Raw genomic sequence first — 26,768 nt, forward strand, 5'->3', positions numbered from 1 at the left:
GGATTGTAAAGGTATATTTTACTTTTACAAAAACAATGGAAGTGGAAGTAATGAAAAATAAATGTGCCTGTTGGTGGCTACAGCCCTGTCCCACTCTCTCTCTCTCTCTCTCTCTCTCTCTCTTATTCTCTCCCTACCTCTCTCTCCCCCACTCCCTCTCCTCCTCTCTTCCCAATCCCTCCATCCCCTCATTTGTCTGCATTATAGACAAGGGAAAGAAAATTTACTAAGGAAGGAGGGAAGGGAAAAGTCGAGGAGGGGTCTTTATGTAAACATTCCATTACGTGCAAATAAAAACTTTAAAAAAAAAGAAAAGGAAATTGCTCTGTAAAAAAAAAAAAAAAAAAAAAAAAATCTATGCAATCACGTGTTCATTATCTGAGTTCTTGGGAAAAACGTGGGCATCGATTTAAAACTTTCTGAGAACCAGAAATAGATAACAGATTTCTCCAGTGTTTGTTGGTTGTTGCAGGGGGGGGGAGGGGGGGGGAGGAAGGGGGAGACAGAGGGAGGGACAGACAGACAGGGAAGGAACTGAGAAGAAAAGAATCGGACCAAATGGCTTGTTTCTTTTTTTTTTCTTTCTCTTTTTTTTTCCCATGCAGAGGTTGGAGAGAAATGAACTCTGGAATTGTGATTTTCCTTTTTTTGTACTCTTTAATATCAAACCTTATCTGCTGTACTGGAAACTACAACGCCTTCTGTCTAATGATAAGTGAGTTTCACAAAGCACACATAAAAGTTTCCTTACAAAATACGCCTGCTTGTCTTGATGTGTTTTTTTTATTCTTTGTGTTACACGTATGATGTCGATAAGAGGCTGTAAAAACAAAATATAAAGGTTGAACAGTGTTTTAATAAGATATTAAACACAACTGTAATAACTTCAATAACAGTGAATGATCAAATAAAACACCAAGTCCATACAATACTCCATATAAAACACACTTCTGTCAGCACATAAATGAAATTTATTTAACAACATGGTCGCTTTCCAACATTTTCCGCCAAGTTGGAAACATAACTCAGACTTTCTAGTGATTTAAGATCATTTGATTTACACTCAAAGGGTTTTTGTGAGTTTATTGCCAGTACCACACAAGCACAGGTGTTGTTCAGGAGTCCTGCCTGCTGTGGTGGTTCAGTGTTCATGTGTGAATACAAATGATTGTAGCTGCAGGTTTTACCACACACTCCTCTTATACAATACGTCCTGTTATTGGACCCCTTTAGTGTGTGATTAGCAGGACATCATTAACTTGGTCGTGAGAGCAGCTGTGGTCCATTCAAACTCATTAATTCATTCATTTATTCTGTGCCATGTAGTTATTAACCTTTTAGTTCAGCCTCAATTTGTTCATAAGTGACTTTGTACGTTTATTGTATTAAAAAAATATATCCTAAAGTCTTACTGCACGAGAGCCCAAACTGTAAGGGACCTTTAACAGTTTGTACACAAAGTGCTGCTTTCAGAGTTTTCAGATATCACAAGTTAAATGAAAGTTAAGTGCGGAGATAAAACCTCCAAATATCCCTGAGCGGACCGCTGCGAGCAGTAGACCTTTAAAGCTTCACTTTATGCATTGTATGAAGTGGTTTGAGGAACGTGGAACGGAAATGGGCAGTACATTTGGAGAGGAGAAGATCTGCGCGTGCTGCACCGACTCAGAGCTGCTTTCACGCGCGGGGTGCACTACCGCCGTACAGCTGCTGGAGACTCTTAACCCGAACAACAACAACAATAACAACAACAACATGAGCAGCTCGGTGACTTTACAAGAAGTGACGGCTAAGTCGTGACGTGACTCTCCTCTAGTCTACGTGAAGACCCTTCCTCACCGTCAGTATCAACCGCACGCTGGCCGCTGGCCGTTATCCGCGCGCACGAACCTCGGAACAACAGGGAGACAGAGGCGCGCGGCCGCTCCTCTTCTGGTCCGCTGCTGCTGGAATGATGCTCGCGCTCACCTTCACCTGCCGCGCGCTGCTCGTCTTCCTGCTCTCGGAGTCTGTGGAGGCCCACAGGACAGCGGTAGGATGTGATGTTAATGTGCACTGCACGTGGTCTTTGGAAGAGATTAATTATGTCTAAAAGTGTATAAACAAGTCATAAATATATTACAAGTCATATATTATATAATATATATTATATAATGTTCCATATAGTGTTGGAATGTATATACAAAGCAGCCTACTGTGCTTAAGAACATGTACTTTGCTCGAGTATTTCCATTTTATGCAACTTTATACTTATACTGCACTACATTTAGGATATCTGCTAGCTGGAGTTACCTTGCAGATTCATATTTAACCTACAAAACATATGATCAGTTTTTAAATATGATGCATTAAAGTGCTAAACAGTATAAAGTAGTCAAAATTGCTGCTTACATGTTTATGCATCAGTAGGCTAATAATAATTTAATCTGATTTTTGCTCATATACTTCAGTTCATACAGGGGCTTTTATTTGTATTGGAGTATTTTTACATCGTTGTATTGCTATTTTTACTTACATTAAAGGTGCATTGTGTAGAATTTAGTGGCATCTAGTGGAACAGACTTGGCAGAAATAGAATATAATATTCAAAGTATGTTTTAATTAGTGTATAATCACCTGAAAATAAGAATTGTTGTGTTTCGTTTATATCTACATAAGGAGCGGGTCCTCTTCCGTGGAGCCGACATATTGCACCACCATGTTTCTACAGTAGCCCATAACAGACAAACCAAACTCTAGAGAGGGCCTTTTGTGTTTCTCAAGAGTTTCAAGGCCACCGTAGGTCCTCCTACACACTTTGAAGGGGAGGGGTATTCAGTCAGATGCCACTAAATCCCACACACTGGTCCTTTAAATTAACAATATACAATTAACTTCCATCACTGCTGATTCTATACATTAACAGGAGAGACTACACAGTAACTTTTATAAAGCTGATTAGCTCATTATTGGTACACTGGCTAAATGCAGTCAACCTTTAAGATAAACTAATTAAGTCAGGATTGAAAAGGAAAAAAAAACAAAAATCAAACGCAACATCCTCTAACTGATTACAGTTACCAGGAGGAACCAGATAAACACCTCTCATCAACACCAGCCTATCTCTTTCAGTTTTGTCCAGACTGGATAACAAAAAACAATCCCTCCGACTATAAGCAGTAAAAAACATCTTTTTAAAATGTATGTTCAGGGACCATGAGCACTGCGGCTACACACTGGCTCTTATTGGCCAGGCTTTGTCATCTTTGGCTTGTAATTGGTTTAATCAAACCAAACAGACTTAACAATACAGTCCAGCCTCCATGGTATTATTATTTTTTTTGGGGGGGGGGTAATTTTGGCTGCATCAAAGACAATATTGATTTTCTGGATAAAGAGATTCATCATGATGTTTGATTTAGAAGTTGTCTCCTGTGTGTGTGTGTGTGTGTGTGTGTGTGTGTGTGTGTGTGTGTGTGTGTGTGTGTGTGTGTGTGTGTGTGTGTGTGAGCTCCCTGAGGGGAGTAACACTAACCTGCAAGACCAAACCACAAACACACACGCACACATCGCTGCCAGGCAAATATTTAACCTTCTACTCAGGGGAAACAGACAGGTGTGTGTGTGTGTGTGTGTGTGTGTGTGAAAGTGGGAACTCTTATGAAAATTCTATCATATATTTTGACAGAACGTTATGCAAATATCACAACTAAACTGTGAGTACATGTAGAAATATCATAAAATATAATATATGGTAAGGTCACTAGAAACTATCAGCGACTCATTATAAGCTCCAATATGAACATGGTTGTGGTTATATAAGGGAAAAACAACATTAAGTACCATAATGTCAAGTATCAAATAACTAATAAATTACAACGACAGTAGAAGTGATACATTGTGTGAATGTTATGAAGATGCCACATGGAAATACTAATAAATGTAATTTCCTTGTTAAAGACAGATGATGGTTTTGCATGCTGTAGCTTATTAATTACAAATAAACAATAAATTACTGTCAACCATTCTCCAAAGTTCACTATCGGCTGTAATCAATCACAGTAAGCGTTATGCCACCTTAATGTCCTGGCCGAAGTATTGTCGTGTCGTAATGTAGTTGAGAGCAGGACTGTTTGTAATAATCTTCCTCTGTGTTGCATTTAAGTACTTCTGGGAAGCGCTGACGTCTGAGACTTGAGAGTGAAATCGCAGCAACATTTTGCAGTAATGTGAAGAACAGTTTTGTTCCACAAGTCCTCCAAACTAAATTGTAAATCAGGCCGTTTGTAATCGCCTTCCCAGACAAGCCATTAGAGCGTCTCTCTGATCTAGCGCTCCAATTGGCAGGTGATTGTCAGGTAATTGTGAACACAGGTTGTTTTAGACATTTGAGCAAACAACCAATGATGTTATTTTTCTGGCGAGAACAATCTCCTCTTATTAGTAGAATAAGCTCTGGCCTTTGATGTTGTTAACAGTCAGCTTCCAAACAGCAAATGTTTAAAAGCAAGAAAAGAAAAATTTAACTTCTTAATTTTTGTTTATTAGCTACTTTATCACCTGAATACACCAACAAAGAAGTATTTGGTTGTTTTCTATCTATGTACAATGATTTCAACTACTGTATTACTGGATGGTAAAACTTAAAGGGGACATATTGTGCTTTTTGTGATTTTTTTATTATTTTAATACTGTGATGATGTCAGATGTTAAACATGCTCAAAGGTCCAAAACTTCAACATATGTAAAAATGCTCCCTGCAAGTCAAAAGTCAGGGATTCAACCTGCTCTGAGCACTTTGTTTGTAAAGTTACTTCTACTTCCTCCTCATGATGACATCAGATTGTTCGCACATGCCCACAAACGGCCGTCCGTTCCGTAGCCTTTGTTGCTCAGGTTGTTCAACAGGTTGTCCACGTTGTTCACTCGCATATTTTCGACTCCAACATGTATGAATATGTTTGAGGAGTTTATTCCGAGTAATGAATGAGAAAAAGAAGTGAAATCCTACTACTGTTGCTTATTTACGTCGCCTCTGAAGCTGCCGGAAGTCAGCGATATGCAGCTTCTGAGAGCTGACCAATCAGAACAGAGTAGGCTCATCAGGAGGCGGGCCTTAAAGAGACACGAACTAAAAACAGCCTGTTTCAGACAGAGGCTGAGCTGAGAGGCTGCATAAAGGACCGGTATAAGATAAATAAGGAGTTTTTTAACTGTAAATCATGCAAATATATTCCAGTAGAGCCCCAAGAATAAAAAATATGGCCCTGGAAATGTGCAGAATATGTCTCCTTTAAAAAAAAAAACCTTGACAACAACAAGCTATTCCCTGAGTGTTAGCATGTGAGTGTTAGTGTTGGAACGCTTTCAAGGCCTGTTAGGAACTGTACTGAACTACTGTTGAATGATAATGAAAAACACTTGGTTGGTTTTGTTTTTTTTTTCCTTTGTTGAAAGGAGTTCACAATCCAGTACAGCAGTGGCTCTCTCTCGTTTACAACACGGACAGAATACCAAGCACCAAACACTATAAAGAGAAATATTCTAATGAGAAAACCTGTTGAGGTACAAATACTGGTGTGGAGTAATGCTCACTGTGCTGGGTCTCAAATAAACTGCAAGTCTCTGCAAGTTGACTTTATTTCCATACTTGCATGATCCGAACCCTGTGGCTTTTTGAGCAGTTGGAAATCAATCTAAAATTTGAGTGTATGTTTTGGAATTGGTCAGTGGTTCATCTTAAGTGCAGGTAATTTGTGTTTAATGGGCTAAAACATTAAAAAAAAACTACTAGTCTTCTCTTTTAGGGTTTATATGAACTGTGCAGCACAGGCGCTCTCTTTATACCTGCAGGAATATTATAGTCTGATTCTTCATCACGGCACACACACACACACTCTCTGAAAACCCCTGAGATGTTAAACATGTTATAATCATCCCTGTGTGTGTGTATGTGTGATGTGTTAATGATCAGTTTTAACGTATGTCGTACAGGTTAAAACTAAGAGAGATGGAAAGAGCTGCGTTTACAAGTGAGCTATTCACTCCCCAGCGAGCTCCTACACGACAAAAAATCCCGCCGCTCAGTGTCAACAAGCCTTTCAGCAGCATCAGCGACTCTTTTTCTCTTTTTCTAGGCCACACATTATATTTCGCAAAGCTCTGGAGATGAGTTTTTATTTTTTTTCCTAAAACACGCCGGTCGGTGGTATCTGGAAGGTGTGAGGCACGAGGAGACAGTGGTGGCTTGTTCTCACTTTCTCTGCTGCTCACTCGTTTCCTGTCTCCTCTCTCTCTCTCTCTTTCTCTCTTTCACTCTCTCTCTTTCTCACACACACACACACACACTCATGTCTCAAGGTTTATAGGCCCAAAAACACTGGTGGTAATTGTTTTAACACTGAGGATATTGTAGCTGCTGTGGTTCTACCTGACAGACAGGAAATCCAGCCTGCCCACTACTTTGCACCTGGGCTGCAGCCTTACACTACTCTACACTTCTCCCTTCTCTCCTCTGTTCATCCCTTCATTCATCCCCCCCATTCCCTCTATTTCCTCGAACCCTCCTGCTCTGTTACTTTCTCTGTTTGACTTTCTTAATTCATCACTTTTTTTTTTTGACCTCTAATTTGTCCACAATAGCTCCTTTCAAACATCTCGCTTCCCCTTCACTCTCCTTCCTCATTTCCTTCTATTCTACCTTACATTCTTCCCACCATCTTCCCTTCATTTCTCCATTCCTTCATCAGTTCGTCCATGACTCCCTGTATTCATCTTCCTCCCTCCTTATCCTTCTCATTTCTTCCCATATTCCTTTATTTCCCCACTTTCCCACCTTTTTTATCCCATTCTTCCCTCCGTCCTCTCTCCCATCCTCCATTTCTTCCTCCATCACTCCGACTCTTCCTCTCTTCCTGCCTTCGTTCCTCTTCCTCCACACTGACGTCTTTCTTCCCATATTTCCATTCCTTCACTTTCGTTCTTCCTCTTCCTCCATTTCTCCCATTTCTATACTTGGTTCCATTATACCATCATTTCTTTCCTTCCTCCACTCCTCCTTGTATTAATTTTTCCATCGTTCCCTTCTCTCCAACCTCCCCTCCTCCATTCGTCCCCTCACGTCCTCTCTCCTTCTTCATATCGTCCTTCCTCTCCTTTCAGCCTTTCCTTTACATCCTCACCTCTGTCTCTCTCTTCTCACTTTATCTTCATTATAGTTTGACATTTATGCTCAAACCCGACAGGACACGGCTGATGATTTCATTTAATTTAACCTTTAATTTAATTTATTTTAATTTAACCTGTTTGCACTGATGCTTTGACAAAAGGTAACTTACATTCTCGGCTATTAATAGTCATAAAATTCTTCGTGTGCCAGCTGTTTGTGGAGTTCAGGCTGAAGCCATCTGTTTCAGTGACAGTTTGGGCAGAAATGATTTGGTGCTTTGCTTGGACTGGCTACAGTTTTCAGACCTCAGTTAAGTTATACTCTTCATGTTCTGTTCCAGTCTCCCTCCCCTAATCCTCCTCCTCCTCCTCCTCCTCCTCCTCCTCCCTGCACCGCCTCCTTTATTCCCCCATCATCCTTCCAAAAAGGCATACTTTCACATTTTCACTTTCAGCTGGTTGTTTTTTTTTCCAGACATGAGTTGAGGAAGGCCAACAGAAAAGTGGATAGAGAAAGTGTCAAACAACTGTGCGTACAACTTTATTTATTTTCACAGTTAGAAAAGGATTTAAGTAAAATTACATCATTTTCGGTCGGTAATCATCAAAAGAAAATCTACCTTGAGTAACACCAAATATCAAACATTTAAATCAAAGGACCCAGAGTTGTGAAAGTTCCTTACTGCCTGTACATAAACACATATACAGTATATGAGAATATACTCATCAAGACTTTCCTCATAAAGTGAGTATTAATGTTATTGTATTTTTAAAATTAATTATTCTATGTAGTTATTTAGCTGCAACTAATCTTTATTAATGAGATTTTTTTTTATTATTGATTAAATATTTATAAAATGTCAGGAAAATATGAAAAAAACAGCAAATTTGCTTGATAATCTAATCAGTTAATCAGTTATCATAATTCTTACTTTATTTTCTGTAGATTGACTAATTGTTATCATTTACTACTTTTCCTTTACCATCCTCTCTTCTCTCTCCTCTTCTGATTGGATCTGACTGCTTTATATAGGAGCAGATATAATTACACACTGACGCACAGAAGCATTTCATCTTAATCATCCAATTTTACACCAATTACTGGCTCTGTTCCCTAGGTGGGTTTCTCTTAAAGTCTCCCTCCAGTCAAAAATATGTTTTTCTTCTTGTTCCTACAGTCGGATGTCTGAGCTTCAGTGTGCAGAATGACGTATGTGCAGAGTTTGTTTTCACATTCATCTGCTGAAAGTGGAAAGTTTCTCTGAGCTCATTGAAAGTTTGATTTTGAGGGGGCGGGCCTACGAGCGTGATTTGTGACATCACAACTATTTGGAAGCCAATCCTGGTCCAGTATTCAATTTACACAAGTGTGATGTGGAAACTTGAAGCCTCCAGTGCACAAACACTGAGAACTTCACAGTGAAGGAGGAAACATCTGGTGTCCAGCAGCTAAACTTCTGAAATGAAATACATTTGCATATTTATAGATTCTGGATTTTTAAAGAGGGAGAAGAAGAAGATGCCGTTTTAAGGATTTTAAAGTGTTTATTATACTTTTTTTGTGGAAAAACCATATCAGACACAGTAGTTTTGTATTTCTTAATACACATCAGGAGGGAATCTTTAAGTTTCAGGGGACAGTGCTTTCATGGTTTCAATCATATTTATCAAATAGACCACAACATCTATTTTACAACAATACAATCTTATTTTCTGAAGTAAAGTTTGGTGTACCCCAGGGATCGGTCCTTGGCCCTATGTTTTTTGCTATCTACATGCTTCCCCTTGGTGACATCATTTGCAAATATGGTATTAATTTTCATCGCTACGCTGATGATATGCCGCTATATGTAGCTGTAAAGCCAAATGACCTTTCCCAGCTCCTAAATTTACAGGCATGTCTACCAGAAATAAAAAAAAAAGGATGGATATGAACTTCTTGCTGTTAAATGCTGATAAAACTGAGTTATTAGTTGTTAGACCAGCAAAATATGAGCATCAGTATGAGAACCAATATTGATGGCTGTATTATCTCTGAAAGCTCGACCGTCAAAAACCTTGGAGTGATTTTTGATTCCCGTCTGACATTCTGTTCTCATATCAAAGCTTTTACCAAGACCGCATTCTTTCATCTTAGTAATATTTCCAAAATCAGACCTATTCTATCACTGTGTGAAGCTGAAACCTTAATCCATGCATTTGTATCTTCCGGACTTGATTATTGTAATGTTTTTCTGGTCTTCCTACTCGTTCTACTAGAAGCCTGCAGCTTGTTCAGAAAGCTGCAGCTAGAATCTTGACAAAAAACAGAAAATTTGACCATATCACATCCATTCTGGCCTCTCTTCACTGGTTACCAGTGCAAGCTAGAGCTGATTTAAAGCTTCTTCTTTTAACTTATAAGGTCTTGCATGGACTTGCTAATTACACCATACACACCAGCACACCCTCTTCGCTCTCTCAATGCTGGTCTCCTGGTATCGTGTCAGGTCGATGGATGACAGTTTAAAAAAGATCCAGATCCAAAAACTGCTCTTTGATGATAAAAAATCAGGAGTCAGAGGTCCAAGCAGCAAAGTGTTCTTTAATGCTGACAAAAAAGGAGAGCAATCAGTGCATACAAGATGTACCAGGTCGCTCTGAAGGTTCTTGCCTTCAGGGCGTAGTTTTTATAAACTTGGGTCTGCATAGGTCACACCTATTGTCCATCCTCTTTATCTTTGGCCAATTACACCATTATATTTTATCTTCGTCACTCATTGTTGGTCAAAACTCTTCAAAACTCTTCAAACTCTTCTGGCCACTTTACACCCTTATTTCTTGATCTCCAAAGTGTATTTTTTAAAAAGGTGAAGACTTTAATGCAGACCCAAGCAAAGTGACATGTAATACAAACACACTCAAATTTATCCAGTGTATTATATATATGATTCTTTTACCATGCTTCTATACTTATATCGTGATTAAATGTGATTTATGAGATTACAGATACATCATCAATAAGATTTTAACATGCTATTACTTATAATGTTGATGAATCACCCTGAATAGCTTAATATTGTATTAGCACACCATGACTCTCAATGAAAATACACCACACTGGTCATTCCTTCATTTAACAGAAAAATCAGTTGGCTTCAGAGCATTCACCTACGGTGCCCCGTATCTCTGGGATGGCTTCGTTAAAGAAGCACATTCAGTTGAAATCTTTAAATCAAGACTGAAAACTTACCTTTATTCACTACATTACAGCCTCCCCTAAAACTTAGCCGGGCCTATCACCTTTTAACATCTATTCAACATTGATGTTTTTAATGTGGTTGCTTCACTTTTATTTTTTTATTATTGTAAATTGATTAACTGTATGTTGTCCTTTTTAACTGTAAAGTGCATTCACTACAACTTGCAGGGCCCATCACCTTTTAACATCTGTTTAACATTGATGTTTTTAATGTGGTTGTTTCACTTTTAATTGTTATTATTGTAAATTGATTGCTGTATGTTGTCCTTTTTAACCAGATCAGAAGAACAAAGGACCTTTTTTTTGCTCATGAGAAACAGACGATATGAAAAAAAAATAACAAGGAGTGAGCGAGCAGTAACATGCTGACATTCATCCACATTGATCTCTGCAGTCAATACATAAATTAACACCTTGACATTAAGGCACAGAGTTCTCATTCACCACTAAATTATGTCAACACTGTTAGACACAGCATAGTAAATGTATCTCAGAGCTCAGTGTGTGTGTGTGTGTGTGTAGGTGAGAGAGGTGAGGGTGATGGACAAAGAGGTACTGATGAAGAGTGAGAGGGTGGACAGCGGCCAACTTTTCTACATGTGATGTTTGTGCTGCGTGAGCACATGCGTGCGCTACCTCGCTTGTTTCAGGTGTTTTCAGTGAGTTTCTGTGGCGGTGTGACGAATCCAATGTATATTTTGGAGATGTGTGTGAGGTTGTGTGATCCCGAGCTGAGGAGCATGTGGGAGTAATTTAGTAACATGGTGCTCGCCAGACTCTCCTCCTCCTCTCCTCTCTCCTCTACTCTCCTCTCCTCTCCTCTCCTCTCCTCTCCTCTCCTCTCGTCTCCTCTCCTTCTCTCCTCTCTTCTCCTCTCCTCTCCTCTCCTCCTCTCTTCTCTCCTCTCCTCTCCTCTCTTCTCCTCTCCTCTCCTCTCCTCCTCTCCTCTCCTCTCCTCTCTTCTCCTCTCCTCTCCTCTCCTCCTCTCTTCTCTCCTCTCCTCTCCTCTCTTCTCCTCTCCTCTCCTCCTCTCTTCTCTCCTCTCCTCTCCTCTCCTCTCCTCCTCTCCTCTCCTCTCCTCTCCTCTCCTCTCCTCTCCTCTCCTCCTCTCTTCTCTCCTCTCCTCTCCTCTCCTCTCCTCCTCTCCTCTCCTCTCCTCTCCTCTCCCCTCCTCTCCTCTCCTCTCCTCTCCTCTCCTCTCCTCTCCTCTCCTCTCTTCTCCTCTCCTCTCCTCTCCTCCTCTCCTCTCCTCTCCTCTCTTCTCCTCTCCTCTCCTCTCCTCCTCTCTTCTCTCCTCTCCTCTCCTCTCTTCTCCTCTCCTCTCCTCCTCTCTTCTCTCCTCTCCTCTCCTCTCCTCTCCTCCTCTCCTCTCCTCTCCTCTCCTCTCCTCTCCTCTCCTCTCCTCTCCTCTCCTCTCCTCCTCTCCTCTCCTCTCCTCTCCACTCCTCTCCTCCTCTCTTCTCTCCTCTCCTCTCCCCTCCTCTCCTCTCCTCTCCCCTCCTCTCCTCTCCTCTCCTCTCCTCTCCTCTCCTCCCCTCTCCTCTCCTCTCCTCTCTCCTCCCCTCTCCTATCCTCTCCTGAAATGAGACCACAATGATAATTAGTCACTTTTTCTTTTTCTTCTTTCTCTTTCTTTTTTTATATTTAGAGAATCTTAAAACAAGCACCACTTTTTTTCATTGTTTTTGCTTCATGGGGAAATATTTGACCCATATTTGGTCAAATTTACTTTTTATGACTTTGCACATTGAGCCAGTAATCACAGTAGGTCATACATGTGGCCTCAAAACACTCTTAAATGCTCCTGGTATTATATCTCATTAATCACATAAAAATACATCTCTCAAAAATGTTCTACCTTTTTTTGATATATATGGAAGTAGTTGGACAGAACAGATGTGTATAATGCCCCGGTGGAGGAGTGTAGGGGAATATATTGACATATGATTTGTACGATCAAAGATAAATGACCAGTATAATCTCAAAAGGTCACCATTGTGCAATACGGCTTAGCTTGTGTTCTTTCCTACACAGCTACACGGGATAAAGTACAGGTCATGAGGAGTATTATGATACAGAATTTCTTCAGTGTTTGTCAAAAATTCTCACTCAGGTCTGTACTTTATCCTCTCACTTTCTGTCTTAAAGGGACATAAAGGAAAATAGTTTAAATGGGAAGACTCTACATTGCAGTTTAGTTTGTTGCTTGCAGTTTAGTTTTAGTTTGCAGTACGTGCAAAAGCTCCCATTTAGCTTTATAAACTTTCACTCTTCCTCAGTAGATGTGTTCCTCTCAGGCAGAAAGCTGACTGCCCTCCTTCCCTCCTCCTCCTCTTCCTCCTCCTCCTCCTCTCACGGCTCCTGACAGCAGACGCAGGGATACAGACAGTCTCTCTGCAGGAAAGACGCTGCCATCCTCACCTCAATTAGCGAAGATTATTTCACACTAGTTTGCAAAATTGGAGCTCTCACAGGCACCCTCTGCTCAGCCATCCTGATACGTTTGCATGTTTCAGATGTGTTGGCTGTTTGTGACTAACACCCTCCCTCCTCCTCTCACCACATTCACTCTCTGTGTCTCTCTCTCTCCTCTTCCCTCTGTCTCTCTTTTTCTAGTTCTCAGTCCAGGTATTCCAGGTGTCGCTGCCAAGTTATTTTCCACAAACAGCCAGCCGTGCAGGGGTCGTGACATGTTCCTCTTTTCACCCACAGTGTTTTGAACAGTTTTATTTGTGCACAGACACATGTAGTTTTTTTTTTTTACTGATGTTGTGTAATTCTTTGGGTGGAACAGATGGACGGGAAGGAGGAAGCACGGATGCCAAACAGAGTTCGCTCTGTGCGGTACCGGCTGCATGAATAAAATAAGAAACTGACTGCAGCACTGTGTGAAACAGCACTAACTGTGCATCTGTGTGTGTGTTTTTTTGTAGCCTTTCCTGATCACGGAGAACATGTGGCCTCGCGGTTGTGTCTTGGACTGCCAGAGGGGGCGCCACAGACCTGTGTGTGGCAGCAACGGCAGGTTGTATAAATCGCTGTGCGCCTTCCAGAGAGCGCAATGCATCAACTCACAGCTCCGCCTCGCTCCACAGGCAAACTGCTCAGGTACACACCTGTACAGAGACCGTTGGTGTTTACTGCAGGTTTCCTACAATACGTTGCTTATACTGTAGTTATGCTTTATTTTTTCTTCTTTGGCTCAAAGCAACATACTGTATATTATATGCAAAAAATATATAAGTAGTGTGGAGTTGCTCTTTAAATGAAAGAAGTTAATTTTGGTTCGTTAATTTTGTTTAAAGTTTACAAAGTCCCCCACCCTCATTTCATAACACTGAAATCTTCTTGAATCAGTCCACACAGCTGAGAAAGAACAACTTCTTATTGTGCAGAGTTCACTCTATGCAAGCCTGTGTTTACAGTGAACAACACTCACACTTTCCACACTCCCTATCAACGGGAACACTTTTCCTTTTCATTTTTAGATCCGAGCCAATCCAAATGCCATCTGGCCCGGTCTCAGGCGCTGGAGGCCAGCACCCACAGCGGTGGCAGCCATGTCAACCCTGCAGCTGCCATCTTCGTGCCAGAGTGCAGCCCAGACGGTCACTTCCTGCCGGTTCAGTGCCACAACCAGACCGGATACTGCTGGTGCTCCACCCCTGATGGCAAACCTGTCAGTGGCACCTCGGTGCTTCATCTGACCCCCAACTGCACTGGTCAGATATACTTTAATCAGAGATCCTGGTGGCAAATTAACGGAAAAACAACACTCTGAAAATCTCCCCAAAAGTTTAGTTGGGTAGAGTTTGGTGACTGTGAAGGCCACATCATATGATTCATATTCATCTGCATTTGTTCCACATTTATTCAGGTTTATATGCAGGTCTGTATATGTAGAATTTTAAAAATGAATATATTATCATCATACCTTCATATAATGACCCGAGCAAAATCAGTGAGGACAATTTCATTGCATACCACATGTCCAACAAGCCCATTGCTTCCTGATTTTATGCTCAGTTTGTCTCTTAACTGAAGCAGAAGTGATTTTACGTTTCACTCCTTTAACTGGCAGGAAGTAATGAAATTTCCTCTTGTAGCGGGAAATCCTGTTAACTGTAAAAGATAAGTAGTCGTCTTGGTGATTTTCTCATTTGTTGATGTTAATTTTGCCAAAGAATTGACAGGTTTATGGTTTATTCATATTCAAATGACACTTTTAGTACCTTTAATCTTCATTTGTTCAGGGAAAAGTTATTTTTCCTCCCCAGTATAACCAGTCTCCACATCCTGCTGTTCATTAAGATATTGGATGATATATATGGGAAAAGTCTGTTGCTTTGTTCTTTAACATCTGCATGGAGTTTTGAGATGTTGTGTTTCATTATAATGTCCCAAACAGATCATATCAACATGTTGACTCAGACCACTGATGCAGATTCAGCTCCAATCAAAGGTAAGCGATTGTGTGTTAGTCCAAAGTCACTAAAACAGTATTACTGCCTGCTTTACATTCATTAAGACAGCGTTTTAATCTCCACATTATACTGTACACATATATATATACAGTTCTTAGTTCTGTATGTTTCTCATTTGTGCATTTTTTCCTGGCGTGATGCTGTTTATTTCTCTGCCAGACACACCTGCAGGATCTTGAACATTCACAGACCGCTCCACATGCCAAGACTCCAAAAATGTCTTTCTCTCCATCTGATTCTCCCTCTGTTCTCCTCTGATTCTTCCCACACCTTCCTCCCTCTGTCACGACTATCTCTTCTTACTTTCTCTCTTTTTTTCCCCCCCTCTTCTTCTCATCTGTGATATATATCAACTCACTCCATAGTGTGATAAAAATGTATGCAAATGTATTTACTGTTCCAGATGAAGTTGATGAACCTGGTCCTACGCTGGACAGCAGAAAACATGCAGGTGAGAAACTGGACCAAGATACTCGAGACACAGATACTCTTTATCATATAATTCATCAAGCAAGTATACATTTATTGATTTATTAGAGCAGAATAAGGAGCTGTAGGTTATGGTTTATATGCTGTCAGACTGACCTGCTGAGAAGACAAACTCAACAGCCAATGAAAAAACTTGAAGTCTAGAAAGATATCTTCCTAAAGGGAAAAGTGGATTCCAAGCGTACTTTCACAGTGGGACTCAGTCCTCGGTGTGCTGTGCTGTGCTGCTGTCATGCTCTGATAAAATAAAAGGCTTTAGGGCTCCTTGTGTCCCAGCAGGGTTGATTCACTTCATGCTGCAAGAGTTTAACAGAATATATCTGACTTGTCAGTTAAAAAAATCACAAAGCAAAGATGCAAGAGAGAAGAATTGTCAGTTTCCACCATCACTGAGATGATGTTTCCACCTGATTGCTTAAATTAAACGCTGGTGTTCGTCCACATGCAGTCATAATTAAAACTTTTAAACTCATGACCACTGTTAATTCTTTCTATCCTCTCTTGTCTCTTTGTTTAGCTGCTGTGTGCAGTTTACTGGCTTTTCTCTCTTTCTCTTCTGTATCCTCACAAGCAGAAATACCTAAAAACAACATTCTTTGACAGTAATATATTATTAATATATTATTTTGTCCAGAGCTGACAGCTCCTCCGTTCTGGGTGACCATCCTGATGAACTCTGACCCCAAAAGAAACCGCTCAGTCAGAAAACCCACTGGTAAGAGTCAGTGTGTGTGTGTGTGTGCTGCTTGTGGTTGGAATGATGTGATGTTTACATATACGTGTGTGGAGAAATATGTCAGATTAACTCAGTGAATTTGTTATGGTCTGCAGATAAATATGGCTGCCAGAAAATAATCTCTGAAAACATTCATATATGTTTTCTCTAGAGAGAGAAGACAGGGTTTCTTTACTGGAAATAATTGCGATTAGATGCAGGTTAGAGCAAAGATTTCAAATTAAGGGTTTGTTGTCTGTTAAATTCTTAAATATGCTGTTTTAATACAATGTGTGTGTGTGTGTCTTTTCTTGTATGTGTGTGAACAGGCAGTCCTCAGACGTGTGAGCGTGAACGAGCGTCGCTGCTCTCTCAGATGCGTTCAGCCAGGCAGGAGGAGCGTTTTATCCCAGAATGCACTGCAGATGGCCTCTACAGTTCCGTGCAGTGTCACGTTGCCACGGGTTACTGCTGGTGTGTCAGGGTGGATAGCGGCAGGCCGCTACCAGGCACCTCTGCAAGGTAATCGATCAGTCAATCAGTTAGTTCTTTGGTTCATCGATCATTTGGTGAACATGTTGTTTGTTGTTCCTTTTCTTTTCCCTCTCTTTGTTCTTTACTCTCTCTCTTTCTGTCTTTTTCTCTTCTTCTCTTTCTTTACCATCCTCTCTCCTCTCTCTCCTCTCCTGATTGGATCTGACTGCTTTATATAGGAGCAGATATAATTACACACTGACGCACAGAAGCATTTCATCTTAATCATCCCATTTTACACCAATTACTGGCTCTGTTCCCTAGGTGGGTTTCTCTTAAAGTCCCCACTCCACCCAAAAATATGTTTTTCTTCTTGTTCCTGCAGTCGGATGTCTGAGCTTCAGTGTGCAGAATGACGTATGTGCAGAGTTTGTTTTCACATCCATCTGCTGAAAGTGGAAAGTTTCTCTGAGCTCACTGAAAATCTAAGTTTAAGGGGCCTGCGAGCAGGATTTGTGACATCACAACTAGTTTGGAGCCAGTCGTGGTCAAATATGTGACTTACACAAGTGTGATGTGGAAACTTGAAGCCTCCAGTGCACAAACACTGAAAATGGACTTTACAGTGAAGTAGGAGACATCTTGTGTCCAACAGGAAAACTTCTCAGAGTAAATATATTTGTATATTTATAGATTTAATGAGGAAGGAGGACGAGATGTAATTTTAAGGATTTTAAGAAGATGAATTAACTTTTTTTTTGTGCAAATCAGGTACAAATTATTATTCAAAGTAAAGTATTTTATATACATTTTAAAACATGTCTGGAGGGGATCTTTAAAGGAACACACACACACAGAACAAATGAGAATAAACTGCGGTTGAACTGTTCTGGTCTCAAGTGGTTTTTATCAGTGTTGCTGCTGAGCTGCTCACAAACTCCTGAGAGGAAAGTGTTGGATGTTTTCATGTGATGGTTTGACTTGGTTCACTGGTGTGAGGAAAAAACCCCCCCGAGGCTTAAGATAGTTTTTTTTAATTCTCCCTCTTATGAAGACGTGTATCTCATTTCATCAAACCATTTACCAGGGAAAGAAAAATTACTGTTTGGCCAATTGAATAATACATTTATAAATGTAACATCACATAAACAGAAGAGCCACAAATAAATTTTGCATTTCTGTACATTTGCAGAAATTCACACAGATATCTACAGTGGAAGCATTCCCACCAGTATAAACTATGACGTCTCACTCCATGAGAAAAAATGTGAACAAAGTAAACAACAGTCCAACTACTGTACTCCTAATTAATCATGTTTTTCCACATCATTTTTATTGTTGTGATATTGAACAATATTTAAGGGTCTATTTTTCCCAGAGCTGTTGGTTCTTTCTGGGTTTGTCTTTAGAGGAATGAATCACAGTTTATACACATGTTCAGGGTTCAGTTTCATAAGCGCGCATACGTTTACCCTGCAGAATGTGATGATATAAAAAGTTATATGAGCACCTACAGATGTACTGGATCACATTCAAACACAATCTGAGGTTTGTGTGCTTTCATGACTGGATGATACAGTTTGCATTAAAGTTTGAAAGCTGAATCTTATCTTCATGAAAGTTATAATGTTTACTGTTTGTTCAAATCATTTTAGAGAGATGCTGATGTTGTGGAACTGTGTTGTGTTAAAGAGAGAAGTGTTATCTTATGGCTTCTCTATTTCTAATACATACGGTAAATGGTATGTTGGTTAATGGACATTAAAGTTGCTGTTTTTGTCTCTTTGTAGGAATCGTATCCCAGACTGCACCGGTGCAGAGGAGGCGCCAACGGACAAGCTGTACCGGGAGAAACCTCTGCCCGGTAAATATCACTGTTTCAATTTACATGCTTGGAAAAAACTGATTTATAGTTTTCATCACTAAAATTGCAAGAATTCTGTTCTGAAATGTACCATCGCAGCATAGAAAACTGTCCGAAGCAGTTTAGAGGAATGTAAACACCTCCTCCTGTTTACTTCATTTATAATTTAATACAATGTTAATAACAACGTTTTAATTATCCACGCTGGGATTTTGTTGCTTAAAGGGAGGTCAGGTTAAAAAACCAAACTGCAAGTACATTTATTCAAGTGCTCGAGTACAATTTTGATGTACCTGAGTATCAATTTTATGATACTCCAAAACATTTTAGAGGGAAATATTGTCCTTTTTACTCCACTATATTTATTTAACAGCTTTGTACACATGTTACATGTATTCTTTACATACAAAACGTGATTCGTTTGTAAAATATGATGCAGTGTTGTAAATTAAACCACCCAACAGAGTGTAAAGCAGGTAGAATTAGTTCTATCTCAACCAACACCAACATTAAAGTACATTTACATTTTAAAGCTTCAGTAGTAATGATCTAATAACATAATACTGACAGGTATCATTCTGCATAAGTATTTTTAATACTGTAAGTGCATTTTGTTGCCAGTTTGTATTTCTGAATGCAGGACTTTTACTTGTAATGGAGTATTTTTATAGTGTGGTGTTGCTACTTAAGTAAATGATCTGCATACTTCTTCCACCACTGGTTGAACCAGGTCATCACGCGGTCTGTTCTGTTCTCTCAGGGTGTCCAGGAGCTCATAAGAAGCAGTTCCTGCAGAGTTTGGTCAGAGCTCTGCAGCTGGAAGCAGTGCATGCTGGGAGTCTGAGTTCCTACCAGTAAGTCTATTAACTGTACATCACAGCTGGTGGAATGATTTTCTCAGCAGAGTCCCAGTTTACATCACTAAATAAGTAAATAATAAGTCAAAAAAAAAAAATATGGACGTAGCTACCATGACGTCACCTGTTGGTTTCTGAAGAGTGGTTTTGAAGCTCAAAGCGAGCCGCTCCAGCCATCGCCATCTTGGCAGTGCGTGACTCTGCCTAACTCCCAGCCAATCAAAAATGGGCAAAGAGGCGGGCCGAATGGCTGAAACAAGCCACCTAGCGGCTGGCGGACCTGTCACTCAAAGCAGCCATGTCCTTCATTATGCATAACTTTACAGCTTAATAAAATTTAAACGGGCAAGTTATAAAAAAATTCATCCCCCGTACAGTTGTCATGAAAGAAGAAATTAGCTTTAGAGACCTAAACTGTTTTTTGTACCAGGCTGTAAACATGTTTATTTCTGTTGTAAAGTTGGACATTTTAACATGGAGGTCTATGGGGATTGACTCGCTTTTGGAGCCTCAAGTGGCCATTCAAAGAACTGCAGTTTTTGGCACTTCCACATTGGCTTCATTTTACAGCCCCAGAAATTGCCGCTTGGGTTATACTCAGTTTCTGATCATATTTTATGTTATTAACTTCAGAGAATACTAACTTGTTGAGTATCTAAAGCTCTGCATTAAATGTGCTTTAAAGGTAAACAGACATGATTTGGTTAACATTCAGAATTTGTCACCAAACTATCATTAACATTTACAAATCATTTTCTACCTCACAAAACATTTTCAAAGCCAATTTTAAACTTTTTTGAACTTGTATTGTTTTATCTGTCGTCGCCCCCTGCAGGCAACAGAAATGAACATCATGTCAGCCCGGTCATCGTGTGCGTTCTCGTAGGACACAATATACAAACAATATCGGAGCCGTCTCATCGAAACATGTCTCCACAGCGCCATATGTGGTCAAAAACCCCACCGGCTGCCTTAAATTAGGCCAAATTATTATGATTTTTTCTTCTAACCTGTCACAAGTTAGCCTTCAATGGAGCATAAAATTCTTCTGCTGGTACATTACAGCACTGAGATGCTTTTCAAAATGCCAAATCAAAACCTATTTCACACTTCAGAGCACGACACAGACCTGATCAATGACCTGATTAACTGAAAGAAAAGCGTTTGGGAGAACAGTGCAGACTAATTCCATCTGCTTCCCTGTTTTCTGTGTTTCTCTTTGCCAATCAAGTGCTTCAGTCTAGTTCTAACCTCGTTCCCTCCATCTGCTTCCCTCTCAGTTCATGTACAAACATCACTCTCACTTTTGGCTCACTTTTTCATCATCATAAATTTCTCTCTCTCTTTTTTTTTTCCACCTTCTTCTCATTTTCACCCATCTGTGTCTCATCCTTCACCCTCGCTCTCTCTTTCACAGCCAACTTCATGTACTACCATTTTTTTTTTGTCAGATAGTGCTGTTACAAACTCACACGACTCTCAGGTTTCATATCCATTTTTCTCTCTTCTTGATAACATTGTGTTTGCTGTTTTATCAAATTAAGATTTATTTGTGTTTCGGTCTGATACGGAAAATTGAAGTTGTGGTTTTTGCTCGCTGTATGACTGATAAGGAACCTCGGGAGCCATCTGCTGAATTGGTTTCTCACGAGGCTGCCATGTCCTTGTGAAATTTGATATTTACTGAGTTCTGCTGGAATACCGTGAATAGAACTGGTGGGTTATATTTGGTGGAGGTGCGAATACTCGGGAACACTTTAACACACTATCAAGAGACACGCTTGACCTGTGGATGACGCCTGCTGTGGTGTATATTTTTAGTTTTGGACGCTGCTTATAACATTGTCACAGTCTGCTGAATGTTGTTTATAATGGAATGAAGAAAGGAAAGTAAAACTGTTCATCACACCTGAACCAAAAGTTCAACAAAGCATAAAACAAGTCTCATCTCCTTCTACCAGGGCCTCAAACACACCTCCCTCCAACTCTCCGACCTCTGCCTCTCCTTCCTCATCTTCATCCCCGTCTGCGTCCTCCTCGCCTCCGGATGCCGCTGCTCCTGAGAGCGCAGAGTCCTCCAGGCCGGAGGCGGTGCTACGGTGGCACTTCAGTCAGCTGGACGTGGACTCCAGCGGGAAGCTGAGCGAACGTGAGGCTCGACCCCTTCGTCAGTTCCTGCGGCGAAGGCTGAAGCCACGACGGTGCGCCAAGAAGTTCGCTCAGTACTGTGACAGGGACGGAGACCGAGGCCTGACGCTGGAGGAGCTGAGGGTCTGCCTGGGCCTCTGAGGTGGGCGACAGCTAGGTGAGTGTGAAAAATGATTGCAAAGAGTAAAATATTTGCTGCAAACATGCAGATATACAAATATCTTTTAAGGCTTATCTGTAGCTTCCTGTTATTTATGCGTGTGTATTTTTTATATCCATCATGGGGCGGCTGCAGCTCAGGTTGGTGGTTAGATCCCTGGATTCTCCTGTCCACATGTCAGTATTCATGAGCAAGATGAAGAACCCAAAATATTCCCAGTGTGACTATGTTTAAGGAAAAATATAAGTCACTTTGGATAAAAGGGTGTAATCTAAAGTATCAGTTCAAAGTATCCCTATTTCCAAGCAAGTAGCTTCCAGTCTTTTTCACTTTATATTTCCTTTTGGCTACTTTTAAAGTACTTTTCCCATCTGTATGCAATGTATGATTCCCCTTAAAAACATGGATATAGTTAATGTTGAATATGTTTTCTTTAAACTACTTTAAACACAAAAGTTGTAAATTGTTAAAATTGTAAATACTGTATGTACTCTGGAAAAAAAGACCAAAAAAAGGGGTTTTACTACCATGTACACATTTTGTAGAGGACACATGTTAAGAATCAGGCAGGATTGCAATGAAAATTATATGTGTTTCTTATTGTAGATAATTAATTTTAAAATGTGTTTTTATTTAATAATGATCAAAATAGCATCCGTACTTTAACAGACTGGTCATAACTGCTACTCTATATCCAGTGTTTTAACCGTCTAACACTTATTTTTAGGCAATAAATAAGTTTAAACCTAAAAAAAGACGTCCGGTCAGCGACCTTTAGCCAGTTTTCAGTGTCAAAAAATAGTGTTGATCCCAGTGGTGTACCAGAGGAAAATATTGGGCAGTGAATTACAATTATTACCATGAATGTGCCTCCTGTGCCGAGCCAATCAACCAATTAACCTGATTCAGAACAGGTGCACCGGCTGGCGTAATGACAGGAGACTCTGCCTCCAGCTGGTGCTCAGAGCAAACCTGCTACTTAACGCCAATGAAAGCTCATTTGGTGTTCTTTAATCAGCCAAGTTAAAGAGAAGAAAGTCTCAAAAATCAGAAATAAAACATATTGATAAACTGTTTGCTATCAGCTGAAACTGATCATATGTCCTGCTTCCCTTTAAGAGACAAAAACAAAGACATTTTTTATTATAATTCAGGTGATAAACATATTTCCTTGTTTCAGTTTTTGGCAACATTTTCTACGTTTATGTTAAGCGACGTGAAAATGCATCATCGAGGAGATTATATCAGATTTTTCAAGTTGCATCAGATGGCCATTAAACCCAAAAAGCCATTTAATTTTAGGGGCAGCTAATTAGCACTATTTTTACTGTTCTGTGAAAACAACTAAGCATCTGTTTTATGCACACACACACACACATCCTTCTCTGCAGCGTTACAGCGGCTCCTCATTGGTCCACCAGCAGTTCTCGCTCCTGTTGATCCCAGGAGAGCCCAGAGAGTGTTTTGGGACGGTCGCCCGACAAAATTACACCCACCGATGTCCGAGTGTTTATGTACATTCATGAAATCAAAACAAACGTGGGCAGTAGTATAATGGTCTGCTTGTCAGTGAGCCATCAGTCAGAGCCTGGCCGTGACACCGGCTCACTAATCAGGCAGCCGCAGATGGTTGTGACAGCCTGAGGAGTGTGTGTGTGTGTGTGTGTGTGTGTGTGTGTGTGTGTGTGTGTGTGTGTGTAAGGGTCTATGAGTTGCAGCGACATGGGAGTCGGGTTGTTATTACGAGTGTGTGAGGGTCACTAGCTCACTATTCAACCTGTCTCGACTCTTTCTCTACATGAATATTTATGGCGTTTCTGTTGACGTATCTAAAACAAAATATTTGGTTCATATAGAGAACTTAAAGTTCCTTCAGATCCTGTTAACTTACATAAAGACTTTTTATTACATAGTATAGTGTGTGGCACAGTGGAGACATTAAGGAAAGATAAGAGAGAACAATAGATGTAGTGTATACTTACAGTATGTGTACATAATGTGGCTCATAACACATTTTTAATCATTTTGGATTTACATTCAATAAAGGACTCTTCAACAAACTGAAACATTCATATTCATTTCCCCAAGATTAGAGCTGCATGGTAATTAAAATGCAATTAAACAGGAGAGCCTTTAATTTAAACTATGCAGTATTTAAAATCTAGCAAACCTGAAATGGCAATTAAAAATTCATCTATCTTTCACTACTTACTGTATAAAGTAATAAAAGAAGGAAGGACTTTGACTTCACAACACTGGGTTTGTGCATCAGCATGATACTGAATTTAAAACAGATGTTAAATGTTTTGCTTTGTTTGATATTGTGCTGGTGTGTTTTTATTCTGTTTGCTTTGCCATCATGTAGTGTCTATGTACATATATGGACCCAAAACAAAACTGACAAAAATGACCTTGAGATTACTATTTTTAAGGTCATGAATGAAGTTTTATGGTTAAATTTGACAGTTTTGAACTAAAAAAAAGGAGGGAAACAAGGAGGATACAATTTGTGGTAGAAAATATAGTGAAGGAAAGGCAGTGAGAGGACAAACAAAGCAACAAGGTGAAGAGCGGAGATAGAGTCGTCCACACAAGCAGCGATTTAAAGATGACAGCCAGAAAGGAAAAGGTAAAGAAAGACAGGAAGGACAAGAGGCGTGAGGAGCCGCTGATAATTCAGAGATAGAAGAAAAAAAACGCATGTAGAGGGAGAGGAGGAGGTGTGACATGAACTAACATGTGTCTGGGAGAGATAGCGGTGACCTCCGGTGGTGATGGAGGACTAACCTCCCCTGAGACGCTGCCAACACCCAGAGAACCGCTGTTTGCCAGATTAAACGAGACGGTGGCTCTGATTCATTTTTCCTCTCTGTTGGTTTTTAGTGTGTTTATTCTACACTGTTTTCTTTCTTTCTCTTTTAGAGCAACAAGACAAATCACCTGACGCCAAAGGCCAACTCGTCTTCCACATCATCGTCGTCTTTCAAGGCTCAAGTTTCTTTATTTATCGTTATTTATCCTCTTCTTATCAGTTTTACAGATGTTTTCCATCCTCCGCAGGATGCAGCAGTTCAATATAAAAGACATGAAACACATCTGCAACATCCTAAAATCAACATTAAATGATTTCTAGCTCAAGCAGTAGTAATATTTCACTCATTTTTAGTGTCAGCTGTATGTATGAGATAATTCATATGGTCAGTCCAAGTCAGCCGATCACTAAACATCACTCACTGAATATTTATTCCACTCGCTCAACATCTGCTTCCCTGCATCTTTTTGCATAATTCCTTCCACCTTCCCTTAACTCTTCCCTCCTTGGTGTTTTTTTAAAGGACAGATCTGTCAATTTTGTGGCGTTAAAGGATATTTTTAAGTATTTTTTACCAACACAACCTTGTAAAACTACATTCATGTAGTATGATCAGTGGTATTGGCCCTATTTGCAACAGAAAGCCTTATGAAATTTGAATGTAAAATTAATTTTTTGGTGCATTTTTACCAACAAAACTTGTTGTTTACCTTATAATTAAAAGACAGATTAACTTTTTTGGGAGGGAATTGAAGGCAAAAAAAATCTAAAAACAGACATCAACTGTAAATTTATGGACAATGTTGTTCAAAAATGTGAAATGCGTGTAAAATTATGTGAAACTTTACCCCATATTGTTTGTAGATTTACCTTTTTTATACAACTTAACCTCCTTCTCTTAATCCAGTCTTGTTTCTCTTCATCCCTACTTCCTTCTCCGCAGCGTACATCCTTTGCTTCCTCATATTTTATATATATATATATGTTGCCAATATATTGATGTAACATATTTTGATACACATTTTGATCATGTTTAATTCATAATTTGTTTTCTACATTATATCTATAGACATCATATCATTACAGCACTTTCTTAAGACACTAAGATAATTATTGTGACTCTACCATGAAATGGAACGTCCAGTAATTTCCTGTTTTTGATGCGTTTCTCTGATGTTTGTGAACTGGACTTCAATAAAAGGATGTTGTTATCTCCTTTTCATTAACCTCAGCAGTGATATTATGAACACTGTTTGTCTCTGTTTATTTGAGCGCCAGTAAAGATCAGAGGACGTGAACGGAGTCGCTCCGTCATTCGTTTGGTCCCGCAGGAAGGCCGCCGGTTGCCACAGTAACAGCTGTCCTAATGGCCGTCTCACAACAAACAAATCAGCAGATAAACAGGAAACTATAGAAGAACAGCAGGTCACATAACAGCCAAGTAAACATGATTTCCCAGGATGCATTAGCTCTTCTCCTGTCGAAGGTCATCACTGTAGCTCAATGTGATTGGACAGGATATTAACAAGGCGCCATGGCTTCCTAACAGCTGCAGGAATGAGACACCTCTCTGCTGTAATTTCTCTTCTTCTGTGGTGTCCAGACTGAGCCTGAAGGGTGGACGTGACTCTGTGACTTAACAGGCTGCAGGGGAGTTGTGTTGTTCACTATCAGCGGGCTCTAATGATTCTGTCACAAAGCGACGACGGACGCTGAGGACAACAATGCAGAAATAGTGTTCTGTCAAAAATAATGACCCTCTGCTTATCTGTCCCTAAAGGCCTGCCTGCAGAGGTCAAAGGTCAGCATTGAGGTTTTCCGTGGCTTTGGAGAAATTACACTGTAATGTTCTGTTGATCAGCTCGTTCATTTATCAACTAATTGTTTAAAATTAGCAGCAGACTGGAGTTATATGAATAACTGGAGTTATTCTTTATAATTTAAACTACTTTTTAAATGAATTTTGAACTTTACTTTTGGGCAGGATGTGAAGAACCTGTTATGTCTGCTAATTCTCTGGGAGGCTTATTCAAACCACTGCACCATATCCACTGTATGCCAACTGTTGCTGAGACCTTTGAGCAAGTGCTGGTCGACTGGAACCAGCTGAATTTTACTTGTGACCCCTCATAACACGTCGTATATGTCAGTGATTTGAGGGCAGCTCCACTGAAGAGTGATGTTTCCTTCTCAGATTGTTTCATTCGAATGATTTTTAGTGGCCTGAAGAGATGAAACTTTGTAGTATTTCACAAAAAACAACAGAATAACATGATTTTCTTCTTTCTTATCCTGCAAACCATCTTGTGACCCTTCAGTCCTACCTATGACCCTTATTGACCCTTAAAACACCAGGACGCCTCATAAAAAAAACATTC

At 40.0% G+C, this 26,768-nt stretch overlaps 1 protein-coding gene across 2 annotated transcripts; it reads left to right on the forward strand.

The window, feature by feature from the left end:
* Nucleotides 1-1,557: 1,557 nt before the first annotated feature.
* Nucleotides 1,558-25,616, forward strand: LOC121899064 (SPARC-related modular calcium-binding protein 1-like). 2 transcript variants are annotated; one of them, XM_042414645.1, is made up of 11 exons: nucleotides 1,558-2,032; nucleotides 13,321-13,495; nucleotides 13,876-14,109; nucleotides 14,796-14,849; nucleotides 15,275-15,322; nucleotides 15,995-16,075; nucleotides 16,405-16,597; nucleotides 18,340-18,413; nucleotides 19,174-19,267; nucleotides 21,232-21,575; nucleotides 24,501-25,616. In XM_042414645.1, exons 1-10 carry the CDS (start codon nucleotides 1,952-1,954, stop codon nucleotides 21,557-21,559), a joined length of 1,362 nt encoding a protein of 453 aa, XP_042270579.1. In that variant the 5' UTR covers nucleotides 1,558-1,951; the 3' UTR covers nucleotides 21,560-21,575; nucleotides 24,501-25,616. The 2 variants fall into 2 exon arrangements, with proteins under 2 accessions (XP_042270579.1, XP_042270580.1); XM_042414646.1 differs by lacking the exon at nucleotides 1,558-2,032 and adding an exon at nucleotides 10,971-11,046.
* The last annotated feature ends 1,152 nt before the right edge of the window (nucleotides 25,617-26,768 follow it).

This window comes from Thunnus maccoyii, chromosome 6 (assembly GCF_910596095.1).
Source record: "Thunnus maccoyii chromosome 6, fThuMac1.1, whole genome shotgun sequence".
NCBI classification, from domain to species: Eukaryota; Metazoa; Chordata; class Actinopteri; order Scombriformes; family Scombridae; genus Thunnus; species Thunnus maccoyii.